Source organism: Oncorhynchus keta, chromosome 6, assembly GCF_023373465.1.
Source record: "Oncorhynchus keta strain PuntledgeMale-10-30-2019 chromosome 6, Oket_V2, whole genome shotgun sequence".
NCBI lineage: Eukaryota > Metazoa > Chordata > Actinopteri > Salmoniformes > Salmonidae > Oncorhynchus > Oncorhynchus keta.
The window spans coordinates 14,642,126-14,668,191 of record NC_068426.1 but is presented as its reverse complement, the minus strand read 5'-3'; the positions used below and the strand labels follow the sequence as shown (position 1 = coordinate 14,668,191).

At 42.1% G+C, this 26,066-nt stretch overlaps 2 protein-coding genes across 7 annotated transcripts; one reads left to right on the top strand and one right to left on the bottom strand.

The window, feature by feature from the left end:
- Positions 1-489: 489 nt before the first annotated feature.
- Positions 490-16,979, bottom strand: LOC118385015 (pre-mRNA 3'-end-processing factor FIP1-like). 5 transcript variants are annotated; one of them, XM_035771792.2, is made up of 16 exons: positions 16,955-16,979; positions 14,777-14,819; positions 14,559-14,649; positions 13,123-13,226; positions 11,364-11,422; positions 11,153-11,263; positions 10,912-11,042; positions 8,328-8,467; positions 3,236-3,335; positions 2,965-3,109; positions 2,808-2,831; positions 2,517-2,574; positions 1,978-2,015; positions 1,695-1,866; positions 1,400-1,576; positions 490-1,138 (listed from the first exon to the last, which is right to left on the bottom strand). In XM_035771792.2, exons 1-16 carry the CDS (start codon positions 16,962-16,964, stop codon positions 1,015-1,017), a joined length of 1,527 nt encoding a protein of 508 aa, XP_035627685.1. In that variant the 5' UTR covers positions 16,965-16,979; the 3' UTR covers positions 490-1,014. The 5 variants fall into 5 exon arrangements, with proteins under 5 accessions (XP_035627685.1, XP_035627681.1, XP_035627682.1 ...); XM_035771788.1 differs by lacking the exon at positions 16,955-16,979 and adding an exon at positions 15,203-15,499; XM_035771789.1 differs by lacking the exon at positions 16,955-16,979 and adding an exon at positions 15,203-15,499 and having other exon boundaries at positions 1,978-2,012.
- Positions 16,980-22,279: 5,300 nt separating this feature from the next.
- Positions 22,280-25,693, top strand: wdr55 (WD repeat domain 55). Of its 2 annotated transcripts, XM_035771786.2 has the most exons (10): positions 22,280-22,523; positions 22,648-22,707; positions 22,826-22,879; positions 23,000-23,145; positions 23,237-23,337; positions 23,496-23,583; positions 23,778-23,957; positions 24,087-24,186; positions 24,327-24,496; positions 24,805-25,693. In XM_035771786.2, the coding sequence occupies exons 1-10, from the start codon at positions 22,308-22,310 to the stop codon at positions 25,139-25,141; spliced, it is 1,452 nt and encodes a 483-aa protein (XP_035627679.1). In that variant the 5' UTR covers positions 22,280-22,307; the 3' UTR covers positions 25,142-25,693. The 2 variants fall into 2 exon arrangements, with proteins under 2 accessions (XP_035627679.1, XP_035627680.1); XM_035771787.2 differs by lacking the exon at positions 22,280-22,523 and having other exon boundaries at positions 22,531-22,707.
- Positions 25,694-26,066: the final 373 nt, after the last annotated feature.

Here is a 26,066-nt window from a genome sequence, read left to right as displayed (position 1 = left end):
TTTTCATTCATCTTTACGAATTTGTGGCTGTGGTAATTTGTGACAACCCAGATCTAGGATTATATCGTCATACCCATCCTTAATCTCAACAATCAATGGGACCTAAAATATATCTGACCCTGTATCAGTGGAAGGTGCAACTTCTACCTCCCACGAATGCCTTTGTAATAAGGGGTTTATTCAGAAGGGGCACAATCATTTTAAACATTGCAGATAAAATGCAACATGATTTCCTATTATAATCTAAACCCCATGAAATCAATTTGAATATGCCTCATCAACATTGTCATAGCACCCTTCAAAATGTAACAAATGTCAAATGAGAAGTCTACAGTACCATGACCTGATGGTTCATCACCACTACTTTACATGCAATTGTTGGACATAGACAAAATTAGAATTTGCTGTATTTTTATTGGGTGAATTCTCAAACCCTGCTGTGATTACAAACTAAGCTACAGTGGTCGATGGTCACAGATTACAAAAAAATAGTAAAACCCAGGTCAGGATTTAGTTTAATGTAAAGAGAGGCGACAGTATACAGTATTATATTATACCATGCTACTCAGTGCCAGAATGTCAGAAGATAGGACACATTTTTATAGTTTGAATCTAATCTACATGATGACATATCTGTATCAACTAATATTTTTTTTAGAAAAAGTGGTATCAACACAGTGTTTGAAATGGCTTCTGGCAAATAAATTACATTCTATATATTTACAATATGACAAAGCAAGATGGGGCCTGTCCTAACAGTGACAATTGTGAATCTGGACAATGTAATGATGCAGTTGATCAACATTCTCGTATGATTACATTTGTATTTTAGGCTACACACCATTGAAACAACTTAAGAAGCCATTCTCAAGAAAGAGATTCCAATCACTTCACTTGAAATGGACATTTCATATTAAATTTTTCCTTACAAGAAATCAAAATTGTCTAGCCATGGTCATTTTCTTTTTACAAAGATTAAAGAACTAGCCATGGAGCCGCAATGTTCTGCCTTTTTCAGTCCTTGTGCTCTTCCCCACGCCCCAACATATCCTCTGGGACATCCTTGTCCTCTTTGCTGCGTTTGCTTTTCTTGTGCTTGTGTCTACGATGCCCCTCCCCCTCATCATCATGCTGCTTGCTGTAAGGAAATGAATAATATAATATAATTCTGTTAACATTTTTGTAAGCGTTTATCTTAAGGCTTAAAGTGAGTAACCACACATTGCTAGTGAAAAAGAACCACAAGCTTATCAATGTAGCTTATGTTCATCAATCTCATAAATGTAGGCCAGTAAAGTAAAACCTAACCAAGTGTGTATAATATATTTGCAATAAACCACAAATTCTGTCCTACTGCATTTTCCTTTTTCTCAATCTGACAATACTAACTTTCCCTCACCGTTTGGAAGACTTGTGTTTACCACTCTCCTCTTTGTCACGATGGCGTCTGTCTCGCTGATGCTCCTCCCTCTCCCTGCTACGCCCACCGCTGCTGTCGTGAACATGAAGGTAACTGTGCTCAAATTCTCGCTCACTCTCTCGATCATGGCTGTAGTAGTGGTAACGGTCATCCTCACTAGGACAGATATCAGGACAGATGAGAGAAATTTAAGGCATGCGAAGGTTCAATTTCACCACAAAACATAAGCAAATGTATCTACACTGTTTAACTTTCTTTTTCTTTGTTGACGCACTTATATTCGCTGGTGGTTGGAGTATGACCTCTCTCTTGATCTCTGTCTCTTTCACTATGACTTCCTTGGTACTCCCAATGCCCTCGTCCTCTGTCTTCCCCCCCCTTCTCCAGCACAGAGCCCCAAGGCATGTGTGATGATGAGACTGGAGGGTAGCTAATGAAGCTTGACTCTGAAAGAAAATACACTGCATTAACTGCAATACAAGGGGAAGTTATTTGATGTGTGGAGTATAAGGCATGACAATTGTATTTTGAACCTGCCAGGTAAACACGATACATACCTCCACTGTTGTATCCAAAAGGAAGAGGGGCTCTACTGCTGTAATTCAGGGAAGGACACATTGTCAGGATTAAGACCATCACTTAAACATTCACACAAATGTGGCAGAGTAAAGAGAGGCTCTGACTGGTACTCTGCTTATGAAACAGAAGTTGTCTGAGTCTGATGCCTCACTGCAGTCCATAGTAGAGCTGCAGGAAGATGTTTTGGGGTGGGGGTGCTAATTGTTTCAGAAAGAATTTTTAGCATGGCTTACAGACTGCTCTATTGGTCTGCTAATACAGGACTATTAAATGCCTAGTGCACTACTTTTGTGAGAGAGAAAAAATTTCAGGGGGTACTGCAGCACCCTCAGCACCCCTACTTCCTGTGGCTATGGTTGATAGCACAGCAGAGGTACCTGTCCTATCATCAAAAGAGTGGCCCGGCAAACCGGTTTGCAGACATTTTGGAGTTGGGCATGGCTTTAGAGCAGCGTCTGAACGTATTACCTTATTAATGCATTAGTACATTTTAATTAGTCTATTGACTCTCACATACCTATCCACAGGTGGCATCATCAAGGTAGGGGGAGGAGCAAGGGGAGGTAGAAACAGGCCTAGGGGAAAAGCCGTATGTAATCATCACCAAACAACAAATATTTGATCTTGAGTATAACTATGTAGCATAGACATTCAGATTACATTTCTAGATGAATGTTTATGCATGTTTACAGCCATTTCAAAGCATGTTGTATAATATTATCATACTACAATAAAAATGCAGTTCTCTTGAATCCTCTAGGAAACTAAGGACTACACAGAGTTTTGTGGTCTAGCTTTAAAAACTTACCTGTAATGGAAGGTGGGGGCATACCTGAGAATGAGACCAAACATGTAAAGGTATTATAACATTATGTTATAATTTGTCATGGCTCTCCTTATCATATCACAATACTATGCATTTGGTATGCTTTCATTCATGTTCTGGATAAAGAATGATACCTTACCTGGGGGGTGAAGAGGTGGGGGCATACCAGATACTGGTGGAGGAGGATGCAGGAAGTGTGGTGGGGGCATACCCATTGGAAGAGGAAGAGGAGGTCCTGCTGGTGGAACCAAGGGTTGTACCTTGTTACCATGGTCTCCGAGCACCTGCAGAGTTGTTGAGAACATTGAATGATGCAGAACAATAGGTGTAGGTGTGTGTCTTACTCTCCTTAGCCTGCAGTTATCTTTGACTTCATCACATAAAATCATTGAATGTGTGAACTGATTAACCTGGATAGGATTCTGTTCCTGCATTTCCCTCCTTCGGCCTTCAACCCGGCGAATGGCTCCTGTCTGTCCACCAATCACATCAATAGTTCCACCCAATTTCCTACAGAAAGAGATGACAGACATCTGTACTCTCTCTCACTGCAGTCAGGAGCCATTTATGCTTCACATGATTTCTCTACCAAGTGTAAAATAAGTATTTAACAAACGTAGCTCTTTACAATCCAGTTCTTTAGGAAAATGTTGTACCAGATCTGAGTTAGCCTCGTAGATCCCAGACCTAGGGCAGCAACAGCACTTGGTCTGGGATTAATGATTGAGACAAAAAAAATGTTTAAAGCCAATAAATCACGAGGCTGAAATGCCAGAATGTCATGATTTGAAACCAAAGTTTTGCAGGCAAAACCTTGGCAGTGGTTTTAGTGAAGGTGGTTGATGCAAACTAGCCACTTGCGAAATGCACTCATGAAAAATAACCCCTGTGATCTCCATCTTGCTAGCTACTATTTTGTGTCCAGGAATGTTTACGTTAGGACAACAAGCTAATAACGCAAAAAGAGGATAAGGCAGTGATGTAAGAAAGCCGAATGTCCCAACACCGCCCTTTCCTCTATGCCAAACTGACATTGTGGGAGACAAGACTGAGTTGGTGTGATGCTTGAACAGGTAGAGGTTATTACTTCCATATTTAAGCATAACTTTATTAACAGGTTTTCAAATAAAATCAAATGTTACTGGTCACATAAACATGGTTAGCAGATGTTATTGCGATGGTAGCAGAATGCTTGTGTTTCTAGTTCCGACAGTGCAGCAATATCTAACATGTAAGTTAACAATTCCACAACTACATAATACACACAAATCTAAGTAAAGGAATGGAATATATAAACCTAGCAATAACAAAAAAGTCCTCTCACTGTCAACTGTGTTTATTTTCAGAAAACTTAACATGTGTAAATATTTGTATGAACATAACAAGATTCAACAACTGTGTAACGGTTCTCTTGTGGTGAAGGTGAGTCGGACCAAAATGCAGTGTGTAGATTGCGATCCATGTTTAATGAACAAATGTAAACACGAATCAATACAAACACTACAAAACAATAAACGTAACGAAAACCGAAACAGCCTAATACTGGTGCACATACACACAGAACAAGGACATCAAGACACTAAGGACAATCACCCATTAAAACACACAAAGAATATGGCTGCCTAAATATGGTTCCCAATCAGAGACAACGATAAACACCTGCCTCTGATTGAGAGCCACTTCAGACAGTCATAGACTTAACTAGAACACCCCACTAAGCTACAATCCCAATACACACACACCACATACAAAAACCCATGTCACACCCTGGCCTGACCAAATAAATGAAGATAAACACAAAATACTTCGACCAGGGCGTGACAGAACGGACTGCCGAACGCACCTCAAAACAATAGGGAGGGTCCGGGTGGGCGTCTGTCCATGGTGGCGGCTCTGGCGCGGGACGTGGACTCCACTCAAACACTGTCTTAGTCCCGCCTCCTCGCGTCCTTGGATAGTCCACCCTCGCCGCCGACCATGGCCTCGTATTCCTCACCCAGAACCCCACTGGACTGAGGAGCAGATCGGGACTGAGGGGCAGCTCGGGACTGAGGGGCAGCTCGGGACTGAGGCAGCTCGGGAGTGAAAGGAAGCTCGGGAGTGAAAGGAAGCTCGGGAGTGAAAGGAAGCTCGGGAGTGAAAGGAAGCTCGGGAGTGAAAGGAAGCTCGGGAGTGAGAGGAAGCTCGGGAGTGAGAGGAAGCTCAGGAGTGAGAGGAAGCTCAGGAGTGAGAGGAAGCTCAGGCAGGTTGATGGATCTACCAGATTCTGGCTGGCTGGTGGTTTCGGCAGATCCTGGCTGACTGGCGGATCCTGGCTGACTGGCGGATCTGGCAGATCCTGGCTGACTGCCGGATCCTGGCCGACTGGCGGATCCTGGCCGACTGGCGGTTCTGGCAGATCCCGGCGGATCTGGAAGATCCCGGCGGATCTGGAAGAGTCTGGTTGACTGGCGGATCTGGAAGAGTCTGGTTGACTGGCGGATCTGGAAGAGTCTGGTTGACTGGCGGATCTGGAAGAGTCTGGCTGACTGGCGGATCTGGAAGAGTCTGGCTGACTGGCGGATCTGGAAGAGTCTGGCTGACTGGCGGATCTGGAAGAGTCTGGTTGACAGGAAGAGTCAGGTTGACTGGATCTGGAAGAGTCTGCTGATGGCGGATCTGGAAGAGTCTGACTGGCGGATCTGGAAGAGTCTGGCTGCTCCTGGAAGAGTCTGGCTGACTGGCGGCTCTGGAAGAGTCTGGCTCCATGGCTGACTGGCTGACTGCTCTGACTGCGGCTCTGGCTGCTCCACAGACTGGCAGCTCTGGCTGCTCCATGTGGCTGACAGACTGGCAGCTCCTTGCAGACTGGCAGCTCCTTGCAGACTGGCAGCTCCTTGCAGACTGGCAGCTCCTTGCAGACTGGCAGCTCTGGCTGCTCCATGCAGACTGGCAGGTCTGGCTGCTTCATGCAGACTGGCAGCTCCATGTAGACTGGCAGCTCTGGCTGCTCCATGCAGGCTGGCAGCTCCATGTAGACTGGCAGCTCTGGCTGCTCCATGCAGGCTGGCAGCACTGGCTGCCCTGAACAGGCAGGAGACTCCAGCAGCACTGTAGAGGATGAAGGCTCTGGCAGCGCTGAACAGGCGGGAGACTCCAGCAGCGCTGTAGAGGAGGAAGGCTCTAGCTGCGCTGAACAGGCGGGAGACCCCGGCAGCGCTGGAGAGGCGAGGTGCACTGTAGGCCTGATGCGTGGTGCTGGCACTGGTGGGACTGGACCAAGAACACGCACAGGAAGCCTGGTGCGGGGAGGTGCTACCGGAGGGCTGGGGTGTGGAGGTGGTACTGGATAGACCGGACTGTGCAGGCGCACTGGAGCTCTTGAGCACCGAGCCTGCCCAACCTTACCCGGTTGAATGCTCTCGGTCTCCCTGCCAGTGCGGCGAGGTGGAATAGCCCGCACTGGGCTATGCAGGCGAACCGGAGACACCGAGCGTAAGGCTGGTGCCATGTAAGCCGGCCCAAGGAGACGCACTGGGGGCCAGATGCGTAGAGCCGGCTTCATGGCATTTGGCTCGACGCTCAATCTAGCCCGGCCGATACGCGGAGCTGGAATATACCGCACCGGGCTATGCACCCGCACTGGAGACACTGTGCGCACCACAGCATAACACGGTGCCTGCCCGGTCTCTCTAGCCCCCCGGTAAGCACAGGGAGTTTGCGCAGGTCTCCTACCTGGCGTAGCCATACTCCCTGTGAGCCCCCAAGAAATTTTTGGTGCTTGCTAACCGTGTTCCCTCGTATCGCCGGCTCCTCTCTCCGGCTGCCTCTGCTCTCCTAAGTTCCTCCACCTGTTCCCATGGAAAGTGATCCCTTCCCACCAAGATCTCCTCCCATGTGTAGCAACCCTTGCCATCCAATATATCGTCCCATGTCCAATCCTCATTGCGCCGCTGTTGCTGCCTTTGTTGCTTCTCCTGTGGCTCCTGCCTGTTGACACGCTGCTTGGTCCGTTTGTGGTGGGTGATTCTGTAACGGTTCTCTTGTGGTGAAGGTGAGTCGGACCAAAATGCAGCGTGTAGATTGCGATCCATGTTTAATGAACAAAACGTAAACACAAATCAATACAAACACTACAAAACAATAAACGTAACGAAAACCGAAACAGCCTAATACTGGTGCACATACACACAGAACAAGGACATCAAGACACTAAGGACAATCACCCACGAAACACACAAAGAATATGGCTGCCTCTGAAGAACCACTATGGTTCCCCAATCAGAGACAACATAAACACCTGCACACTGATTGAGAACCAAAATACTTTGACAGGGCGTGACAAACCATAGACTTAACTAGAACGTCAGTGAAGAGCACTTTTGCTAGTCTTGTCTGGTGAGATGTTACCCCACTCTCCTGAACAAAGGGGGCGGGGGGGTCAAATGAAAAGTAACAGTCAGCACGGTGGGTTTGTGCCCATAGGCAATGGGATTGTTGCCAGTGATGTCTGGTGAGGACCTGCCTGGAGGGTATAACAGGCCTACAAGCTTCCTCAGTACACCCTCTCAGCCTATTGTGGACAGTCTGAGCACTGATGGAGGGATTGTGCGTTCCTGGTGTAACTTGGTGAGACGGGCAGTTGTTGTTGCCATCCTGTCCCATAGGCAATGGTGTGATGTCTGCAGTTGCCTTATAACAGGCCTACAAGCCCTCAGTCCCCTCTCTCAGCCTATTGTGGACAGTCTGAGCACTGATGGAGGGATTGTGCCACACCTGTCCTGTCCCGCAGGTGTGATGTTTGGATGTACCGATCCTGTGCAGGTGTTGTTACACGTGGTCTGCCACTGTGAGGACGATCAGCTGTCCATTCTGTCTCCATGTAGCGCCGTTTTAGACGCCTCACACTACGGACATTGGAATTTATTGCCTTGGCCACATCTGCAGTCCTCATGCCTCCTTGCAGCATGCTTAAGGCACGTTCACGCAGATGAGCAGGGACTCTGGGTATCTTTCTTTTGGTGTTTTTCAGAGTCAGTAGAAAGGCCTCTTTAGTGTCCTAAGTTTTCATAACTGTGACCTTAATTTCCTACCGTCTGTAAGCTGTTAGTGTCTTAACGACTGTTCCACAGGTGCATGTTCATTAATTGTTTATGGTTCATTGAACAAGCATGGGAAACAGTGTTTAAACCCTTTACAATTAAAAAAAAGTAAAGTTATTTGGATTTTTACGAATTATTTGAAAGACAGGATCCTGAAAAAGGGATGTTTCTTTTTTTGCTGACTTTACATAGAAATATATGGATGAGCAATGACAGAGCGGCATAGGCAAGATGCAATAGATGGTATAAAATACTGTATATACATATGAGATGAGTAATGCAAGATATGTAAACATTATTAAAGTGCCATTATTAAAGTGACTAGTGATCCATTTATTAAAGTGGCAAATTATTTCAAGTCTGTATGTAGGCAGCAGCCTCTCTCTGTTAGTAACAGTCTGAATCCCTCTGACGTGTTTACCTGTTAGGTGGGGGTCCTGCCTTCAGTCTGTTGGCAGCGAGGGCCAAGACTGAAGCAGGGGGAAAGTCTGGCTTGTAATCAGGCTTGATAGAAGACGGTTCTGTATCCTTTTCTAAAGTGGTTGCCCTTCCCTGCTGAACCTCGAAAATAAAACAATTATCCAATTATTTCCCACCCGCAAAATATCACTGTTAATATAATCAAATCTATGTTAGTACTATATCACATTTAGAAATAAGATAGACTATTATTTTATATTAACATTAGTAATATTATTATCAATGGAATTATTAATGTATTATTTGACTTGGGGCCAAATCCAGTGGGGTCTGGTCTTGATTTAAGTGTGGGATGAGAAATCTGACACAGGAAACAGCAGCTTTTCCTTGGCTGGGCCAGTCTATTTTATTTCAGTTCACATAACTACATTTCCTGTCTTTCTTCATGATTAAAGATAGAATCATTAATTGCTACATACATTTTTTGACTAATAAATGAATGATACAGTGCCTTTAGAAAGTATTCATACCCCTTGACTTATTCCACATTTGTTGTGTTTGTTACAGCTTGAATAAAAAATGTATGACATTTTTTTTCTCTCACACATTTACACACAATATCTCATAATGAAAAGGTTAAAGCATGCTTTTAGAAATGTTTGCACATTTATTGAAAATGAAATACAGAAATATCTTATTTACCAAAGTATTCACACCCCTGAGTCAATACATGTTAGAATCACCTTTTGCAGCGATTACACACTGTGAGTCTTTCTGAATAAGTCTCTAAGAGCTTTGCACACCTGGATTGTACAATATTTGCCAATTATTATTTTCAAAAATGTCTAAATTCTTCAAGGTTGATGATCATTGCTAGAAAACCATTTCAAGTCTTGACCATAGATTTTCAAGCAGATTTAAGTCAAGACTGTAACTCGGCCACTCAGACACATTCACTGTGTTCTTGGTAAGCAACTCCAGTGTAGATTTGTGCTTGTGTTTTAGGTTATTGTCCCGCTGAAAGGTGAATTCATCACCCAGTGTCTGGTGGAAAACAGACTGAACCAGGTTTTCCTTTAGGATTTGCCTGTGCTTAACTCCATTCCGTTTATTTTTTATCCTGAAAAACTCCCCAGTCCTTTACGACTACAAGCATACCCATAACATGATGCAGCCACCACTATGCGTCAAAATATGAAGAGTGGTACTCAGTATTGTGTTGTATTGGATTTGCCACAAACATAACACTTTGAATTCAGGACAAAAAGTGATTTTTTTGTAGAATTACTTTAACGCCTGCTTTTTTGGAAGATTTTTAGTCTGTACAGGCTTTCTTTTTTTCACACTATCAATTAGGTTAGTATTGTGGAGTAACGACAATGTTTATCCATCTCAGTTTTCTCCTATCACAACCACTAAACTCTGGAACTGTTTTAAAGTCACCATTGACATGGTGAAATCCCTGAGCGGTTTCCTTCCTCTTCGGAAGGACGCCCGTATCTTTGTAGTGAATTGATACACCATCCAAAGTGTACTGAATATCACTATGCTCAAAGGGATATTCACTGTCTGCTTTTTAAAATGTTTACCCATCTACCAATTGGTGCCCTTCTTTGCAAGGCATTGGAAAATCTCCATGGTCTTTGTGGTTGAATCTGTGTTTGAAATTCACTGCTCGACTAAGGAGCCTTACAGATAATTGTATGTGTGGGGTACAGAGATGAGGTGGTCATTGAAAAATCATGTTAAACACTATTGTTGCACACAGAGTGAGTCCCTGCAACTTATTATGTGACTTATTAAGCACAATTTTACTCTTGAACTTATTTAGGCTTGCCAAAACAAAGGGGTTGAATACTTATTGACTCAAGACATTTCAGCTTTCAATTTTTTATTAATTTGTAAAAATATCTAAAAACACAATTCCACATTGACATTATGGGTTATTGTGTGTAGACAAATGACAAAAACAATCTCAATTGAATTCATTTTAAATTCAGGCTGTAACACAACAAAATGTGGAAAAAGTTATGAAAAGGTTAAGGGCTATGAATGCTTTCTGAATGCACTGTATATACCGATTCATTTTTTAAGAATATAACTCATAAATGCCTCATGAGCTTAGTTCAACTGTCATACCATATCAGAACCCAAAATATAAGCTTGTTTCACTCCAGTGTTTGTAAAGAATGTAAATGTAAACAAATACTACATAGCCTGAAAACATTGTTAAAAAATATTATTTGTAATAATAACTTTGTTGCTTTGTCTTGAATTTGAGAGTGGTTACATTTCTTCAGGCTCATCTCTCAGCTTTTTACCAAAACTGAGGCAGGGTGGCGCTTTGTTATTATATCATTTCAGGATTCTATCTTAAAGGTTAACTACTCTTAACAAATCAAATCAAATGTATTTATATAGCCCTTCTTACATCAGCTGATATATCAAAGTGCTGTACAGAAACCCAGCCTAAACCCCAAACAGCGAGCAATGCAGGTATTAACCATCACTGTTTGGAGACAAACAGAAAGTTTTACAGTAGTGTGATAAAGTAGGTATAATTAATCAATGTTTTGAGGACTCACTGTTATCTTGTTTTCAAAACTGAGAGGAGCACTGGGCTCCAGGCCAAGCTGTAGTCTGCGCTGTCTCTCACAGTATCCCTTCCACGTTTCCTCATTAAAACCATAGTTGAAGTAGTCTGAGAGGTCGGCACCTAGAGACAGAACAACATACAAAATAACTAATTGATGTTGTAACAATCTGCAGCAATTTTACTTCAAAGATTCAAATGGTCAGTTCAGTATACGTAAACAACCCCCTTACCTGGCTTTCTCCATGGTTTGTCCTCAAAGATGTCCATTTCCACCTCCGCAACTGGTGCACCATTGAAGGCCCCTAGTGTCTCTATATCTATCCCTTTGGGCTGCAGCTTAACTTGTAGCAAAACAGTAACATTATGAATTAGTCAACAAATACAATAAAACCATTATTGCCCACCTTATATAATCCCCCAAAACAGGACGAGTTCACTCACTGGCTGCTGCTGAGGCATAGCAACGAGCTGGTTTCAAGCTCAGGTTCATGCCCGTTCCCCTGCAGAGATTCAGAAAGATATTTTTTTAAATGTATCCAGTGGCCTTTATTAGCTCCCCAGATTTTAAATCAAATGTGATACTGTCTTTATTATTCATTACAGCAGTTTACACAGCCCCTCAGAAAGTATTCACACCCCTTGACATTCCAAATGTTGTTACGTTACAGCCTGTTGTGTTGTGTTACAGCCTGATTTCAAAATGTATTTCAAAATGTATTACATTTTGAATGTACTTTTTTTTACCCTCACCTGTCTACACACAATACCCCATAAATGACAAAGTGAAAACATGTTTTTGACATTTTTGCAAATGTATTTAAAATGAAATACTGAAATATCTCATTTACGTAAGTATTCAATCCCCTGAGTCAATACATGTTAGAATCACCTTTAGCAGCGATTACAGCTGCGTTTTTTTCTGGGTAAGTCTGTAAGAGCTTTGCACACCTGGATTATACAATATTTGCACATTATTCTTTTTAAAATTCTTCAAGCTCTTGTCAAGTTGGTTGTTGATCATTACTAGACAGCCATTTTTATGTCTTGCCAGAGATTTTAAAGTTGATTCAAGTCAAAACTGTAACCAGGCCACTTAGGAGTATTACATGTAATCTTGGTAAGCAACTCAACTATATTTGGCCTTGTGTTTCAGGTTATTGTCCTGGTGAAAGGTGAATTTGTCTCCTAGAGTCTGTTGGAAAAAAAGACTGAACCAGGGTTTCCTCTAGGATTATGCCTGTGCTTAGCTCTATTCCATTTTCTTTTTATTAAAAAAACTCCCGAGTTCTTTCCGATGACAAACATACCCATAACATGATGCAGCCACCACCATGCTTGAAAATATGAAGAGTGGTGCTCAGTGATGTGTGGTGTTGGATTTGCCACAAACATAATGTTTTGTATTCAGAACATAACGTTAATTTCTTTGCCACATTATTTGCAGAATTACTTTAGTGCCTTGTTGCAAACAAGATGGATGTTTTGGAATATTTTTATTCTGTTCAGTCTTCCTTCTTTTCACTTTGTCATTTAGGTTAGTATTGTGGAGTAACTACAATGTTGTTGATTCATCCTCAGTTTTCTCCTGTCATAGCCATTAAACTCTGAAACTGTTTTCAAGTTACCACTGGCCTTATGGTGAAATCCCTGAGCGGTTTCTTTCCTTTCCGGCAGCTGAATTAGGAAGGACACCTGTATCTTTGTAGCGACTGGGTGTATTGATACATCATCCAAAGTGTAATTAATAACTTCATCATCTTCAAAGGGATATTCTGTCTGCTTTTTTTTTTTACCCATCTACCAATAGATGTCCTTCTTTGCGAGGCATTTGAAAACCATGAATCTGTGTTTGAAATCCACGAGGGACCTTACAGATAAAAATGTTCTCCTGAACTTATTTAGGCTTGCCATAACAAAGGGGTTGAATACTTATTGACTCAAGACATTTCAGCTTTAAATTTTGTATTAATTTGTAAAAATTTCTAAAAATATAATTCCACTTTGACATTATGGGGTATTGAGTGTAGGACAGTAACACAAAATCGAAATGTAATCAATTTGAAATTCTGGCTGTAACACAACAAAATGAGGAAAAAGTCAAGGGGTGTGAATACTTTCTGAAGGCCCTGTATTTAACCCTCTGACTTAACACAGTTTTTTGGAAAAGCAACTGTCTCTCGGGATGCGCAAGTACACTTACATGTAGGAAGGTGCACCAGTTTTGATGTTACCAATGGTGACCTTGACGTCATCCTCGTCATCACTGTCACTGTCCTCCTCTTCACCTTCAGTACCTTTGGCTTCCTGTTGAAAAAAGGGAGGAGCATAGTAACATTAACCCCGTTGAGTCGCCCATTTTGTACTTCTAGCCCCTTTTAAACATTGTGTCTTTGAGCTACAGTAGGTTGTACCATTGGATTATTCTATTTCTTCTGCATCTGTAGATACCATCCATTAGTCTATGTGATTAACGGGGCCTGAGCTAAAGCTGTGTTTCTGAGAAAAGGGCAGATCCCGAATGGTCTGAATGGTTTACGCTAGAAACTATTAAAAGCTATCTATGAAAAGATGAGACTCTCACAAACACAAGCATGTTTTGCTCTGTGACGCTAACAAGCCACACAACCCTTAAAAAAAACAAAGATTGCAGTTTTGAAACTGCCGCAAAAGTGCAGTAACTGCAGTCGACTGTGGTATTCTGGACACAGTAATTGCAAAATAACTGCGGTGTACTGCAGTTGAATTGCATTTATACTGCACTCTAACTGCAGTTACACTGCAAAATTACTGCAGTAAAAAAACAGTGTTATTTTGGACGCAGTATTTGCAGCATACTGCAGTTGTACTTCACTCTAACTACAATTGTTTCCGTAAGGGAAGAGTCGTTAGAAGGTAAGGGGTTCTTCTACATAGATCATAGGAAATCCCAGGACAAAGGGTCTATAATACTGTAATAAGCTCACATATAGCTGCTGTCATGAACTCTAAACTTCACACAGTTGTCACTGACAAGTTGGATATTTATTTCCCAGTAAGCAAACCATTTCTGTAATTACAGCATTCATACAAATACATTTTTATCAGGTTTTTACTTTGACGGATTTAGCTTTTTTAAATTGACATTTGTCAAAAAAACTCATGAATACAACTGTTTATGTTAAATAGTTTTGTGTTCTACTTAAAGCCCTTGTTGTCCTGAAAATAAAATGGTAAAATACTTAATTGTGAGGCTAAATATAAAGTCTGGACATGCAGATAAATGAAAGTCAGATAAGCAGATTTTTGAGGGAGTCTCGGGACTGATAGGGTTAACACTACAAAATGAACGCTCACACCTGCACCATTACGTAAACCAACACACAGCTCATTGGTTGCCTGTGAGAGGTTCCTCTATTTCTATTGGTTGGATCTCATCGCTGTGTTACAGTATGAATGAACCATCAGAGGTTTTGGAATATCCATTTTCTCCGAGAGAAAAGCTATGCAACTAATAACACCGGTGTACTATTATGTAACAACTTACAACAGCTGTTAAGATACAATGGTAACTCTTTAGCCTACATTGTGAAAATGTTTTAGAACTAACTATTTATCTATGTGATAAGAAATGTAGATGATATTGCCCCCATGCCATGCCTGTGATGCAGCATCCTTCTCTTCGGTATTGCCCATTGAAGTCAGCTGAAGGGTATTGCCCATTGAAGTCAGCTGAAGGGAGTCACCAGGCCTAATAAGCAGAGGGGGGAATTATTGTAGTTACATTGTAATAGCATGTCAAATAATATTTGGAACATCATGTGCCTTGAGTGAATTTGGGTGAGAGGATCAAGTGAGCAGGAAAGTTACATTCTTACCCAGGCAAACCCTCGGGGGCATTTTGTTTCTTGGTGTTTTCCCCTAAGAAAAGATGACATGATGATTGAAGGTCGATGCATTTATTGCCAGTCGCCTAACATTTAAGACAAGAGCGTTTTGGAGCCAATTTGTTTTGGGCTGAGCTGCCAAACCATACTGCAGATTTTGCAGGGGAAAATGTACATGATAAAATCATATTAGGTGTGCATCCTAAGATAAATCAAAACACTCCACAAAAAAGACACCACGAGATGTGCAAAAATGTGCGATGCGTAGGGCTCCTATATGTTTTGGACCAAGCATCATCCGTGAAGCCGGTGGTTGGTGTTGTGCGTTTGTTAACTGTCTCAATTAATCTTGATCAACATCTGAGGAACTGTTTAGCGCATGCCTTGTGTATCCATGTGGATACATTGTATATTCACCCCCATACAGCCAATGCTCTTCGTCTTCAACCTGATGGGGCTCACTCAACGGGACTGCTGATTCTGAAATGGTCAACTCAGTAGCCATGGTGTAAATTAGATGCGCGGTCTATTTTCCCGGTTTTCGACCTTGTCCGGCCGCGAGTGTTCGCCGAATAGCAAAATCCTATAACAAATCATGTGCCTGATAACACCTCGGCCATTATCAAGTCATCAAAATACGCTAATTATCACGAACTGATGATAGTAACCTCTATGACAGACAGCCTACCTCTTTCCCAACAACACCCGCCTCCTTGTACAGTGGCATTCAAAAGGCAAAACAAAAGGCCCTGGGTCCTAGTGCCTTCACAAGGCTTTGTATTTTAACTATTCAATTTAAGGGGCTTTATTGGCATGGAAAACATATCTTTACATTGCCAAACCACGTGAAATAGATCATAAACAAAAGTGAAATAAACTATAACAAATTTACAGTAAACATTAAAGTAATAAATACATTTCAAATGTCATATTATGACTATATACAGCGTAGTAGTGATGCGCAAATAGTTAAACATAAATATGGGTTGTATTTACAATGGTGTTTGTTCTTCACTGGTTGCCCTTTTCTTTTGGCAACAGGTCACAAATCTTTCTGCTGTCATTGCACACTGTGGTATTTCACCCAATAGATATGGGAGTTTATCAAAATGGTTTCTTTTCAAATTATTTGTAAATCTGTGTAATCTGAGGGAAATATGTGTCTCTAATATGGTCATACATTTGACAGGAGGTTAGGAAGTGCAGCTCAGTTTCCACCTCATTTTTTGGGCAGCGTGCACATAGCCTGTCTTCTCTTGAGAGCCAGGTCTGCCAGATCCTAATTGGTATGGCGAATTTTATGTTCATTTTGATGGCATAGAAGGCCCTTCTTGCCTTGTCTCTCAGATCGTTCACAGCTTTATGGAAGGTACCTGTGGCGCTGATGTTTAGGCCGAGGTATGTATAGTTTTTTGTGTGCTCTAGGGCAGGTATTCCTAAACTGGGGTACTCGCAATGCCAAATAAAAATGTGATTCACATTTTTAGAAATGTGAATCTATATTTTAGAAATATAGATAACATTTTCTTCACATTTTCAAACAGTACATTTTCCAACAGGGCTATACATTTGGGTGAGGTTTTTTCTCGCCTGAGTAGCCTCGTTTCACTGCCAAAAATAAACTTAAACCATCTAGTGTTCAGCGAAATAACAACACAATGTCAAATACAGGTAGCCTAGTCAAATAGTTAACATTCAATCCCATTAACCGTTACTCTCTCGCAGGAAATCTTCACTCTTGTGCAGACATTTAGAAACGAAACATGACAATTTGAAAAATAAGCCACAGGAGGTTTTTTGCGAGAATAAAGACGACTTTTGAGGAGTAAGACCTGTACAAAAGTAAAAGATATGTCACGCCCTGACCATAGTTTGCTTTGTATGTTTATATGTTTTGTTTGGTCAGGGTGTGATCTGAGTGGGCATTCTATGTTGTATGTCTAGTTTGTCTGTTTCTGTGTTTGGCCTGATATGGTTCTCAATCAGATGCAGGTGTTAGTCATTGTCTCTGATTGGGAACCATATTTCAGTAGCCTGTTTTGTCATTGTGGGTTGTGGGTGATTGTCTATGTTATGTTGCTTGTTAGCACAGTGGTTCAGTAGAGTCACAGTTGTCACATTGTGGTTTTGAAAGTGTTCAGTTTTTCCATTAAAATGACGAACACTTACCATGCCGCATCTTGGTCTGACCCTTACTCCTTTTCAGACGAAGAAATCTGCAGTAACAAGATAACAATAATAAGAAGGGACAAGGAGCATCTTATATGGTGAGCTACCAAGTGTCTAGGACAGGTAAGCCCCATACTATTGGACTTAATTCTTCCTGCTGCCGCAGATATGGCTGGGACAATTCTGGGGGAAAAGGCCCTAAAAACTATACAGACAATGCCTTCATCAAACACTGTTTCACAACGCATCAGTGACATCGCAGGAGATGTTTTGAAATTACTGCTTTGCATACAAGCCAGTGAATTATATGCGTTACAGCTGGATGAGTCAACAGACGTGGCGGCCTTGGCACAACTCCTGATATATGTCCTCTACATTTATGGGGGGTTAATTAAGGAAGACGTCCTCTTTTGGAAACCAGGACAACATGAGAGGATATTTTGAAGTACTGGACAGCTTTGAGACATCAAATGGAGTTTGGTGGTCAAGATGTGTTGGTATCTGTACTGATACCACAAAAGCCATGACGGGGATACATAATGGAGTGGTAACGAGCGTGCAAGCAGTTGCTCCCGATGCCATTTGGGTACACTGCAGCATCCACCGAGAGGCTCTTACTGCCAAGGGAATGCCTGACCGCTTGAAAGATGTTTTGGACACTACAGTGAAAATGGTTAACTTTGTTAAAGCAAGGCCCCTGAACTCTTGTGTATTTTCTGCATTATGCAATGATATGGGCAGCGACCATGTAACGCTTTTACAACATACAGAAGTGTGCTGGTTATCAAGGGGCAAAGTATTGACAATTTTTTAAAAATTTAGTGATAAGCTTAAAGTTTTCTTTACTGACCATACTTTTCACTTGTCGACCTGTCCCTCAATGTAACCAAGACTAAGGAGATTATTGTAGACTACAGGAAAAGGAGGACCGAGCACGCCCCCATTCTCATCAACGGGGCTGCAGTGGAGCAGGTTGAGAGCTTCAAGTTCCTTGGTGTCCACAACAACAAACTAGAATGGTCCAAACAAACCAAGACAGTCGTGAAGAGGGCACGACAAAGCCTATTTCCCCCTCAGGAAACTAAAAAGATTTGGCATGGGTCCTGAGATCCCCAAAAGGTTCTACAGCTGCAACATGGAGAGTATCCTGACTGGCTGCATCACTGCCTGGCACGGTAATTGCTCGGCCTCTGACCGCAAGGCACTAGAGAGAGTAGTGCGTACAGCCCAGTACATCACTGGGGCTAAGCTCCCTGCAATCCAGGACCTCTACACCAGGCGTGTCCGAGGAAGACCCTAAAATTGTTAAAGACCCCAGTTATAGCCTGTTCTTTCTACTACCAGGTGGCAAGTGGTACCAGAGTGCCAAGTCTATGACAAAAAGGCTTCTCAACAGTTTTTACCCCCAAGCCATAAGGCTCCGGAACAGGTAATCAAATGGCTACCCGGACTATTTGCATTGTGTGCCCCCCCACCAACCCCTCTTTATACGCTGCTGCTACTCTCTGTTTATCATATATGCATGGTCACTTTAACTATACATTCATGTACATACTACCTCAATTGGACCGACCAACCAGTGCTCCTGCACATTGGCTAACCGGGCTATCTGCATTGTGTCCCACCCACCAACCCCTCTTTTACGCTACTGCTACTCTCTTCATATATGCATAGACACTTTAACCATATCTACATACTACCTCAATCAGCCTAACTAACCGGTGACTGTATGTAGCCTCACTACTTTTATATCCTCGCTACTGTATATATTCACCTTATACCTTTTTTTGCACTATTGGTTAGAGCATGTTTGTAAGCATCTCACTGTAAGGTCTACCTACACTTGTTGTATTCAGCGCACGTGACAAATAAACTTTTGATTTGATTCAACAAGGTTTTCTGGGTCTATGTTTTTGGTTGGACAGGTTTCTCAATTTCTTTGTTAGGTTTTAGCATCCTTCATCAAACCATTTGTCATTGTTAATTTTCTTAGGTTGTCTGCTTGACATTTTTTAGATTTGATAGTATATTTGACCTCTCAGCTTCCCTGTTTAGGTTTTCACCTTCACCATTACAGTGAAACATTTTGTCTGGGAAATTTGTCTAGAAGGGATTGAATTTGTTGTTGCATGTCTTAATATTATTCAGTTCCTTTGGCTTTGATGCCTCATGATTGCGCAAAGTGCTGTTCAAGTAGAGTGTGATCTGATAGGGGTGTCAGTGGACTGACTGTGAATGCTATAAGAGACTCTGGATTGAGGTCAGTGATAAAGTAGCCTACAGTACTACCGCCAAGTGATGAGCTATGTGTACCTACCTTAAGAGTCCCTTCAAAGCCTAATATTAACTACAGTGCCTTAAAAGTATTCATCCCCCTTGACGTTTTTCCTATTTTGTTGCATAACAACCTGTAATTTATATTGAATTTATTTGGATTTCATGTAATGGACATATACAAAAGTGAAATGAAAAAAATAACTTGTTTAAAAAAAATTACAAATGGAAAAGTGTGTGCATATGTATTCATCCCCTTTGGTATGATGCTCCTAAATAAGATCTGGTGCAACCAATTACCTTCAGAAGTCAATTAAAGTCCACCTGTGTGCAATCTAATTGTCACATGTGTGTGTGTGTGTGTGTATATATATGTATATGTGTGTCCTGAAAGGCCTCAGTCTGCAACACCACTAAGCAAGGGGTACCAGGAAGACCAAGGAGCTCTCCAAACAGGTCAGGGACTAAGTTGCGGAGAAGTACAGCTCAGGGTTGGGTTATAAAAAAATATTGAACTTTAAACATCCCACGGAGCACCATTAAATTCATGATAAAAAATGGAAAGAATATGGCACCACAACAACTGCCAAGAGAGGGCCGTCCACCAAAACTCACAGACCAAGCAAGGAGGGCATTAATCAGAGAGGCAACAAAGAGACCAAAGATAACCCTGAAGGAGCTGAAAAGCTCCACAGTGGAGATTGGAGTATCTGTCCATAGGACCTTTTTAAGCAGTACACTCCACAGAGCTGGGCTTTACAGAAGAGTGGCCAGAAAAAGCCATTGCTTAAAGAAAATAAGCAAACACGTTTGGTGTTCGCCATAAGGCTCCCCAAACATATGGAAGAAGGAACTCTAGTCAGATGAGACAACAATGTTGCTTTTTGGCCATCAAGGAAGACGGTATGTCTGGCGCAAACCCAACACCTCTAATCACCCAAGAACACCATCCCCACAGTGAAGCATGGTGGTGGCAGCATCATGCTGTGGTGATGTTATTCATTGGCAGGGACTGGGAAACTGGTCAGAATTGAAGGAATGATGGATGGCGCTAAATACAGGGAAATTCTTGAGGAAAACCTGTTTCATTCTTCCAGAGATTTGAGACTGGGATGGAGGTTCACCTTCCAGCAGGACAATGACCCTAAGCATACTGCTAAAGCAACACTCGAGTGGTTTAAGGAAAAACATTTAAATGTCTTGGAATGGCCTAGTCAAAGCCCAGACCTCAATCCAATTGAGAAGCTGTGGTATGACTTTTTACAGATTGCTCTGTACAGATTGCTGTATGCTAGCGGAAGCATTCCAACTTGAAGGAGCTGGAGCAGTTTTGCTTTGAAGAATGGGCAAAAATTCTAGTGGCTAGTTGTGCCAAGCTTATAGAGACATACCCCAAGATACTTGCAGCTGTAATTGCTGTAAAAGGTGGCTCTACAAAGTATTGACTTTGGGGGTGATGAATAGTTATGCACACGCAAGTTCTGTTTTTTTTTGTCTTATTTCTTGTTTGCTTCACAATAAAACATATTTTGCATCTTCAAAGTGGTAGGCATGTGTAAATCAAATGATACAAACGGTTGTAAGGCAACAAAGGGGGGTAAATACATTCGCAAGCCACTGTATGTACATACCCAGCGTCCAACAGAGATGCACGAGTTGTGACCCATTTTTGTTGGTTATGTTGTCATAGTTGTGTCTATGGGGGCATATGGGAGAGGGAATGCTGCCCCCCCAGGTACCCCCTGTGTGCTGAGGGTATCAAGTTCTTGTCCAGTTCTGGCATTTAGGTCACCACAGACGAGTACGTGTCCCTGGGCCAAGAAATTGTTGCTCTCCCCCTCTAGGATGGAGAAGCTGTCATCCTTAAAGTATTGGGGGTATGTGGGTAGCCTATCAGGTGTAGGCTATATCATACTTCCAAATGAAGATAGCCTAAACAGAATACAAACGTAAAACATAATAATAAAATAATAATAATATCCACATGTTTTCTAATGGCAGCTATTTTTCAGAGATGTGATCAACATTAATCAATCAATCAATTAATCAATAAATCTATTCTAATTCTCGTTAATGCAATATACACTCTCCCACCACCATTTGCTACAGAAGTGTTTCTTAATCCTGTTCCTGTGGTGAGCTGTGTACTGCTAGGGCAAAAACACAAATGTGCACCCACTATACAGTCATTAACAGAGGTTGTTCAGTGAATAACGCTCTGGTGATTAACCTCGTCCGTCTGAGACCTGAAGACTTGTGCTCCCTGAGATGATGCCTTGCCTTTAGCTCAGCAGACTTTCGAGATCAATGGTTGATGTCACTATGTGTTGGGGCCAAAGATCAAATTTAGCTTTAGGGCCACTAAAAACCTTGATCTATGGACCCATGATCTGATAAGCAGTAGGCTTCATAGGAGCAAAGGGATGTGATATGAACCTCAGCAACAAAATGTAATCCACCATTTATAAAATTGTGTAGGATTTGGCGGAGGGAGACCTCGTGTGGCAGTCGTTGGAGCTTTTTACAGTCTGTGTTGGAGTCATTCGAAAAAATGTCAATGTTTTATTTCAGTGTAACTAGCTAGATACATTTATTTATCTGAATGTTTTTTTTATTTCACCTTTATTTAACCAGGTAGGCAAGTTGAGAGCAAGTTCTCATTTACATTTGTGACCTGGCCATGATAAAGCAAAGCAGTTCAACACATACAACAACAGAGTTACACATGGAGTAAAACAAACATACAGTCATACAGTAGAAAAATAAGTCTATATACAATGTGAGCAAATGAGGTGAGAAAAGGGAAGTAAAGGCAAAACAAGGCCATGGTGGCGAAGTAAATACAATATAGCAAGTTAAACACTGGAATGGTAGATTTGCAGTGGAAGAATGTGCAAAGTAGAGATAGAAATAATGGGGTGCAAAGGAGCAAAATAAATAAATACAGTAAGGGGAGAGGTAGTTGTTTGGGCTAAATTATAGATGGGCTATGTACAGGTGCAGTAATCTGTGAGCTGCTCTGACAACTGGTGCTTAAAGCTAGTGAGGGAGATAAGTGTTTCCAGTTTCAGATATTTTTATGATGTATTTTTTATGCAAAAAAACAATAATTCTGTTTGCGTTTGTTGCTGCCCTAATGGGCATTGTCCGCTTTTGGTCCAACCGAGGGTATGCCTGGTTAATTTTGCAACGTTTTGGTAAATTTCGCAACGTTAATAACGTTGCAAAATTTGCATGTTTGAATGGATCTTTGGCTTGGTTGACGTCTACAGAATGCATAATGGCGGCTTCCTTGGTGAGACCACGAGTATCTTTACCATACGACAATTCTGGTGTTTGCCCGCTTTAAACAAGTTTTTGTCAATGGCTAAACGTGATTGTGACTTATCAATGGTGTTGTTTTTGCCTACATTATTCAGGAAGTCGGGGCTATTTCGATAATGACTGGTTCTGATGATTTGAAAACAGAAGATACCGGGGTAGCTAAGTTAGCTAACCATTCATACATGCTTCAGCTCTTGTCCGAATGTGTACATCACCACATTTAAACTATTTTATTAAGCCAATCTGACAGTCTTTTTCTATCCCATTCTATAGGACGAGTCGGTAGAGGATACAAAAGATGATTTGAAAAAAGATCAAGTTTCTGAGGTAATTAGCAATCATGCATGCAACTAGGTTATAAGGCTTCTCCGCGCCTAATGTGCTTCGGTGTCATCACATTTAATGACAGCCTATTATAGTAGTCTTTTCTTTATCATATTCTCCTAGGAAGACGAACCGGCAGAGGAACCAAGAGAGCCAAGGATTCGTGAAACGCCAGAGGACATCAAACTCGACGCAATTGTCAACACATTGGCCTTCCATCCAAAACAAGATATTTTTGCTGCCGGGGATATTGACGGTGATATTTACGTGTAAGAAATATAACCACTTGTGATGCTTATTAACATTTACATAAATGTAAGTGCCATTGTGGAAGTGAACGTCATTGTTTTGCATCCCCAGATACTCCTACTCATGCACAGAGGGGGAGAGCAAGGAGCTATGGTCGTCTGGACATCACCTCAAGTCCTGCAGGGAGGTTGCTTTCTCTCATGATGGACAGAGTAAGTGTGATCACTGGTAGGGTTTGGTTGCCTTGAACTTATTTAGCTTGTGATACATTTTTATCATCATGTTGGTCAACACAACTTGCTGGGCCCTTCTGTCTGTTATGCCGTAAATAGTTAAACATCAACCAGTAGTTCCTTTTCTGTGTATGTAGAACTGTTCAGCGTTTCAAAAGACAAGTCAGTCCATCTCATGGATGTGGAAGGGGGAAAACTTGTCACACGCATCGCCAAAGCCCACAGGTAAAGTCTCTTTACTCCATTGATGTCACTAGTTTAGGGCTTTTTGTTTCTTTTTCTACACCCTCACTTGTTCAATATTATGTTGTCCAATTGCTTAACTCTGAGACTGTCCAAAGCAGAGAGTGCCTAATGATTGTATTGCACTATTGTGGTTGCAATGTCTGGTTTCCTCACCTTCACCAATATTTGACCAGTGTCCCAATCAATGCACTGCTGCTGGTGGATGAGAATGTGCTCGCCACCGGGGATGATGGGGGGACACTGAAGGTTTGGGACATGAGGAAGGGCACATCGTTCATGGACCTGAAGCATCATGATGACTATATCAGCGGCATTGCTATTGACCAGGCCAAGAGAATGCTTCTCACCTCCAGGTAAGAGTTCAGTTCAGACACGGGATGGGGACGGATAACTGAATAAGTGTTTTCAGTGGCTCTATTCATTGAGACTAGCATGTACAGATGTGACTTGTCAACTGACATGAATTATGTTTTATGTCACAGTGGTGATGGGACGATGGGGGTCTTCAACATCAAGAGGCGGCGATTTGAGCTCCTGTCAGAGTTCCAGAGTGGGGACCTTACCTCGGTGGCCATTATGAAAGTGAGTGTCTCATCCTCTTTCTCTGAAGGTTCAGGACTGGCTAGTCTACTGGCTGAGACACTTGAAATCCTTGCATTATCTAAAAAGACGTTCAGAGTCAATAACTTAAGTTGTCCACTGTTCCCTGCCTTGTCACACAGCGAGGGAAGAAGGTGGTGTGTGGCTCCAGTGAAGGGACTATGTACATCTTCAACTGGAACGGCTTTGGAGCCACCAGTGACCGCTTCGCTGTGAAGGCAGAATCCGTGGACTGCATTGTTCCCATTACAGACAGTATACTGTGTGCTGCCTCCATGGATGGAGTTATACGGTGTGTTCTACAAGTGTTCAGTTGGATTTTATATAGGATCTAAAGAGTTTAATGGTTTTGGATACTTTAATTATTTAGAAGTAATATGTTAAATTCTCATCTGCATTAGATGATAACATGCAAAGCACAGATTTGAGGGAGATTATTTTGCAAGGCGTTGTTCTTCAAATCTCCTATAGAGGGCAAGAGTATGCCAAACATACTTATGACATGGCTTGATTTTTCCTTGGGACCATTTTTAGTTTTCAGTGATACAGTACTGAAGGTTTTACTTAGACTAATTAGAATCTATCTCTCCCTCTTGACAGTGCCATAAACCTCCTGCCCAATCGGGTACTGGGCTGCATAGGGCAGCATGTTGGGGAGCCTATTGAGCAAATTGCCCGCTCTCGCGACTCACGTTTCCTGGCGAGCTGTGCCCACGACCAGATGATCAAGTTCTGGGACATTTCAAGTCTCCGCGACATGACAGTCAGTGACTACCGGAAGAGGAAGAAGAAAGATGGAAACCTCAAGTCCCTCAGCAAGAAAGCCTATGGGGGTGGGGATGACTTCTTTTCTGGACTGATGGAAGAGACTGAGGCAAAACAGGAAGAGAAAGAAGAGGATGAAGGAGACAGTGACAGTGACAGCGACAGTGATTAAAAGATACTTTTGGAAGTCACGCCCATCATATGTTGCCAGAGGTGTTGTGTGCTATTGGTCAAACAACTCCTGGCCATTGCACCAATAAACTCTTCTCAGCCGGCACTGTTGAAAGAGGCATCTTGGCAGAGTGGAAGCTTTAGATGGTGTATGCTTGGGGCATAGCCTTGGAGATGAGAACAGCCTGTTTCATCCACTGCTTGCAGTGTGGTTTTCTCCTGAAACATGACTCTTCAAAAGTCTGGTGCAATCCCAAGTTAAAATAAAAAATGTTTGTTAAATGTAGATCCCTTAGAAAATTAGTCCCATAGATCTGGTTGGATTCTGCCATTGGAGAGCTGAGCTATGGGAACTCAGGATCAAGGAAGATTCTGGGGCTGCTTATGGGGTCAGAGGTCAAGGGTCACGGTTCAGATTCGTCTTGCAAGAGGAAACCCCTCGGCCTGGTTTGCTGTAGTATCTTTGCCTTATTACCGGTATTGTAGCATGACATCATGCACATGTATGTAATGTACAGCATGACATGGAAATAAAATGTTTTTTTGTTTTTTACATTCGATTGATGTATTGTTTTAAAGTATCACTCATTGGCATCTTGTACAAAATATTATTTACAATTTAGGGACCAGGTAAAGTGATGGCAGAAGTGTGGTGTTCTGTTGGCTGTTGGAGACCGCAATAGTACTAAAGAGAGCAGTGCCAGAATAGAAGACACATTCCAAGTGCTTTGTCTGTGCAAATAGACAAACTGACAACCAGTCCTTAGAGGACACAAACTCTGGGATCTACAGGACAACAGCATTTTCACGGTCCCATAAGGCTCCCTCAATAGAGCATCTCACCATCTTGGTTTGTATCACATGGCCCAGAATTTGTTATGGTGGCATCGTAAATCAAATTTTCAGTTTAGTCTAATCTACACTGT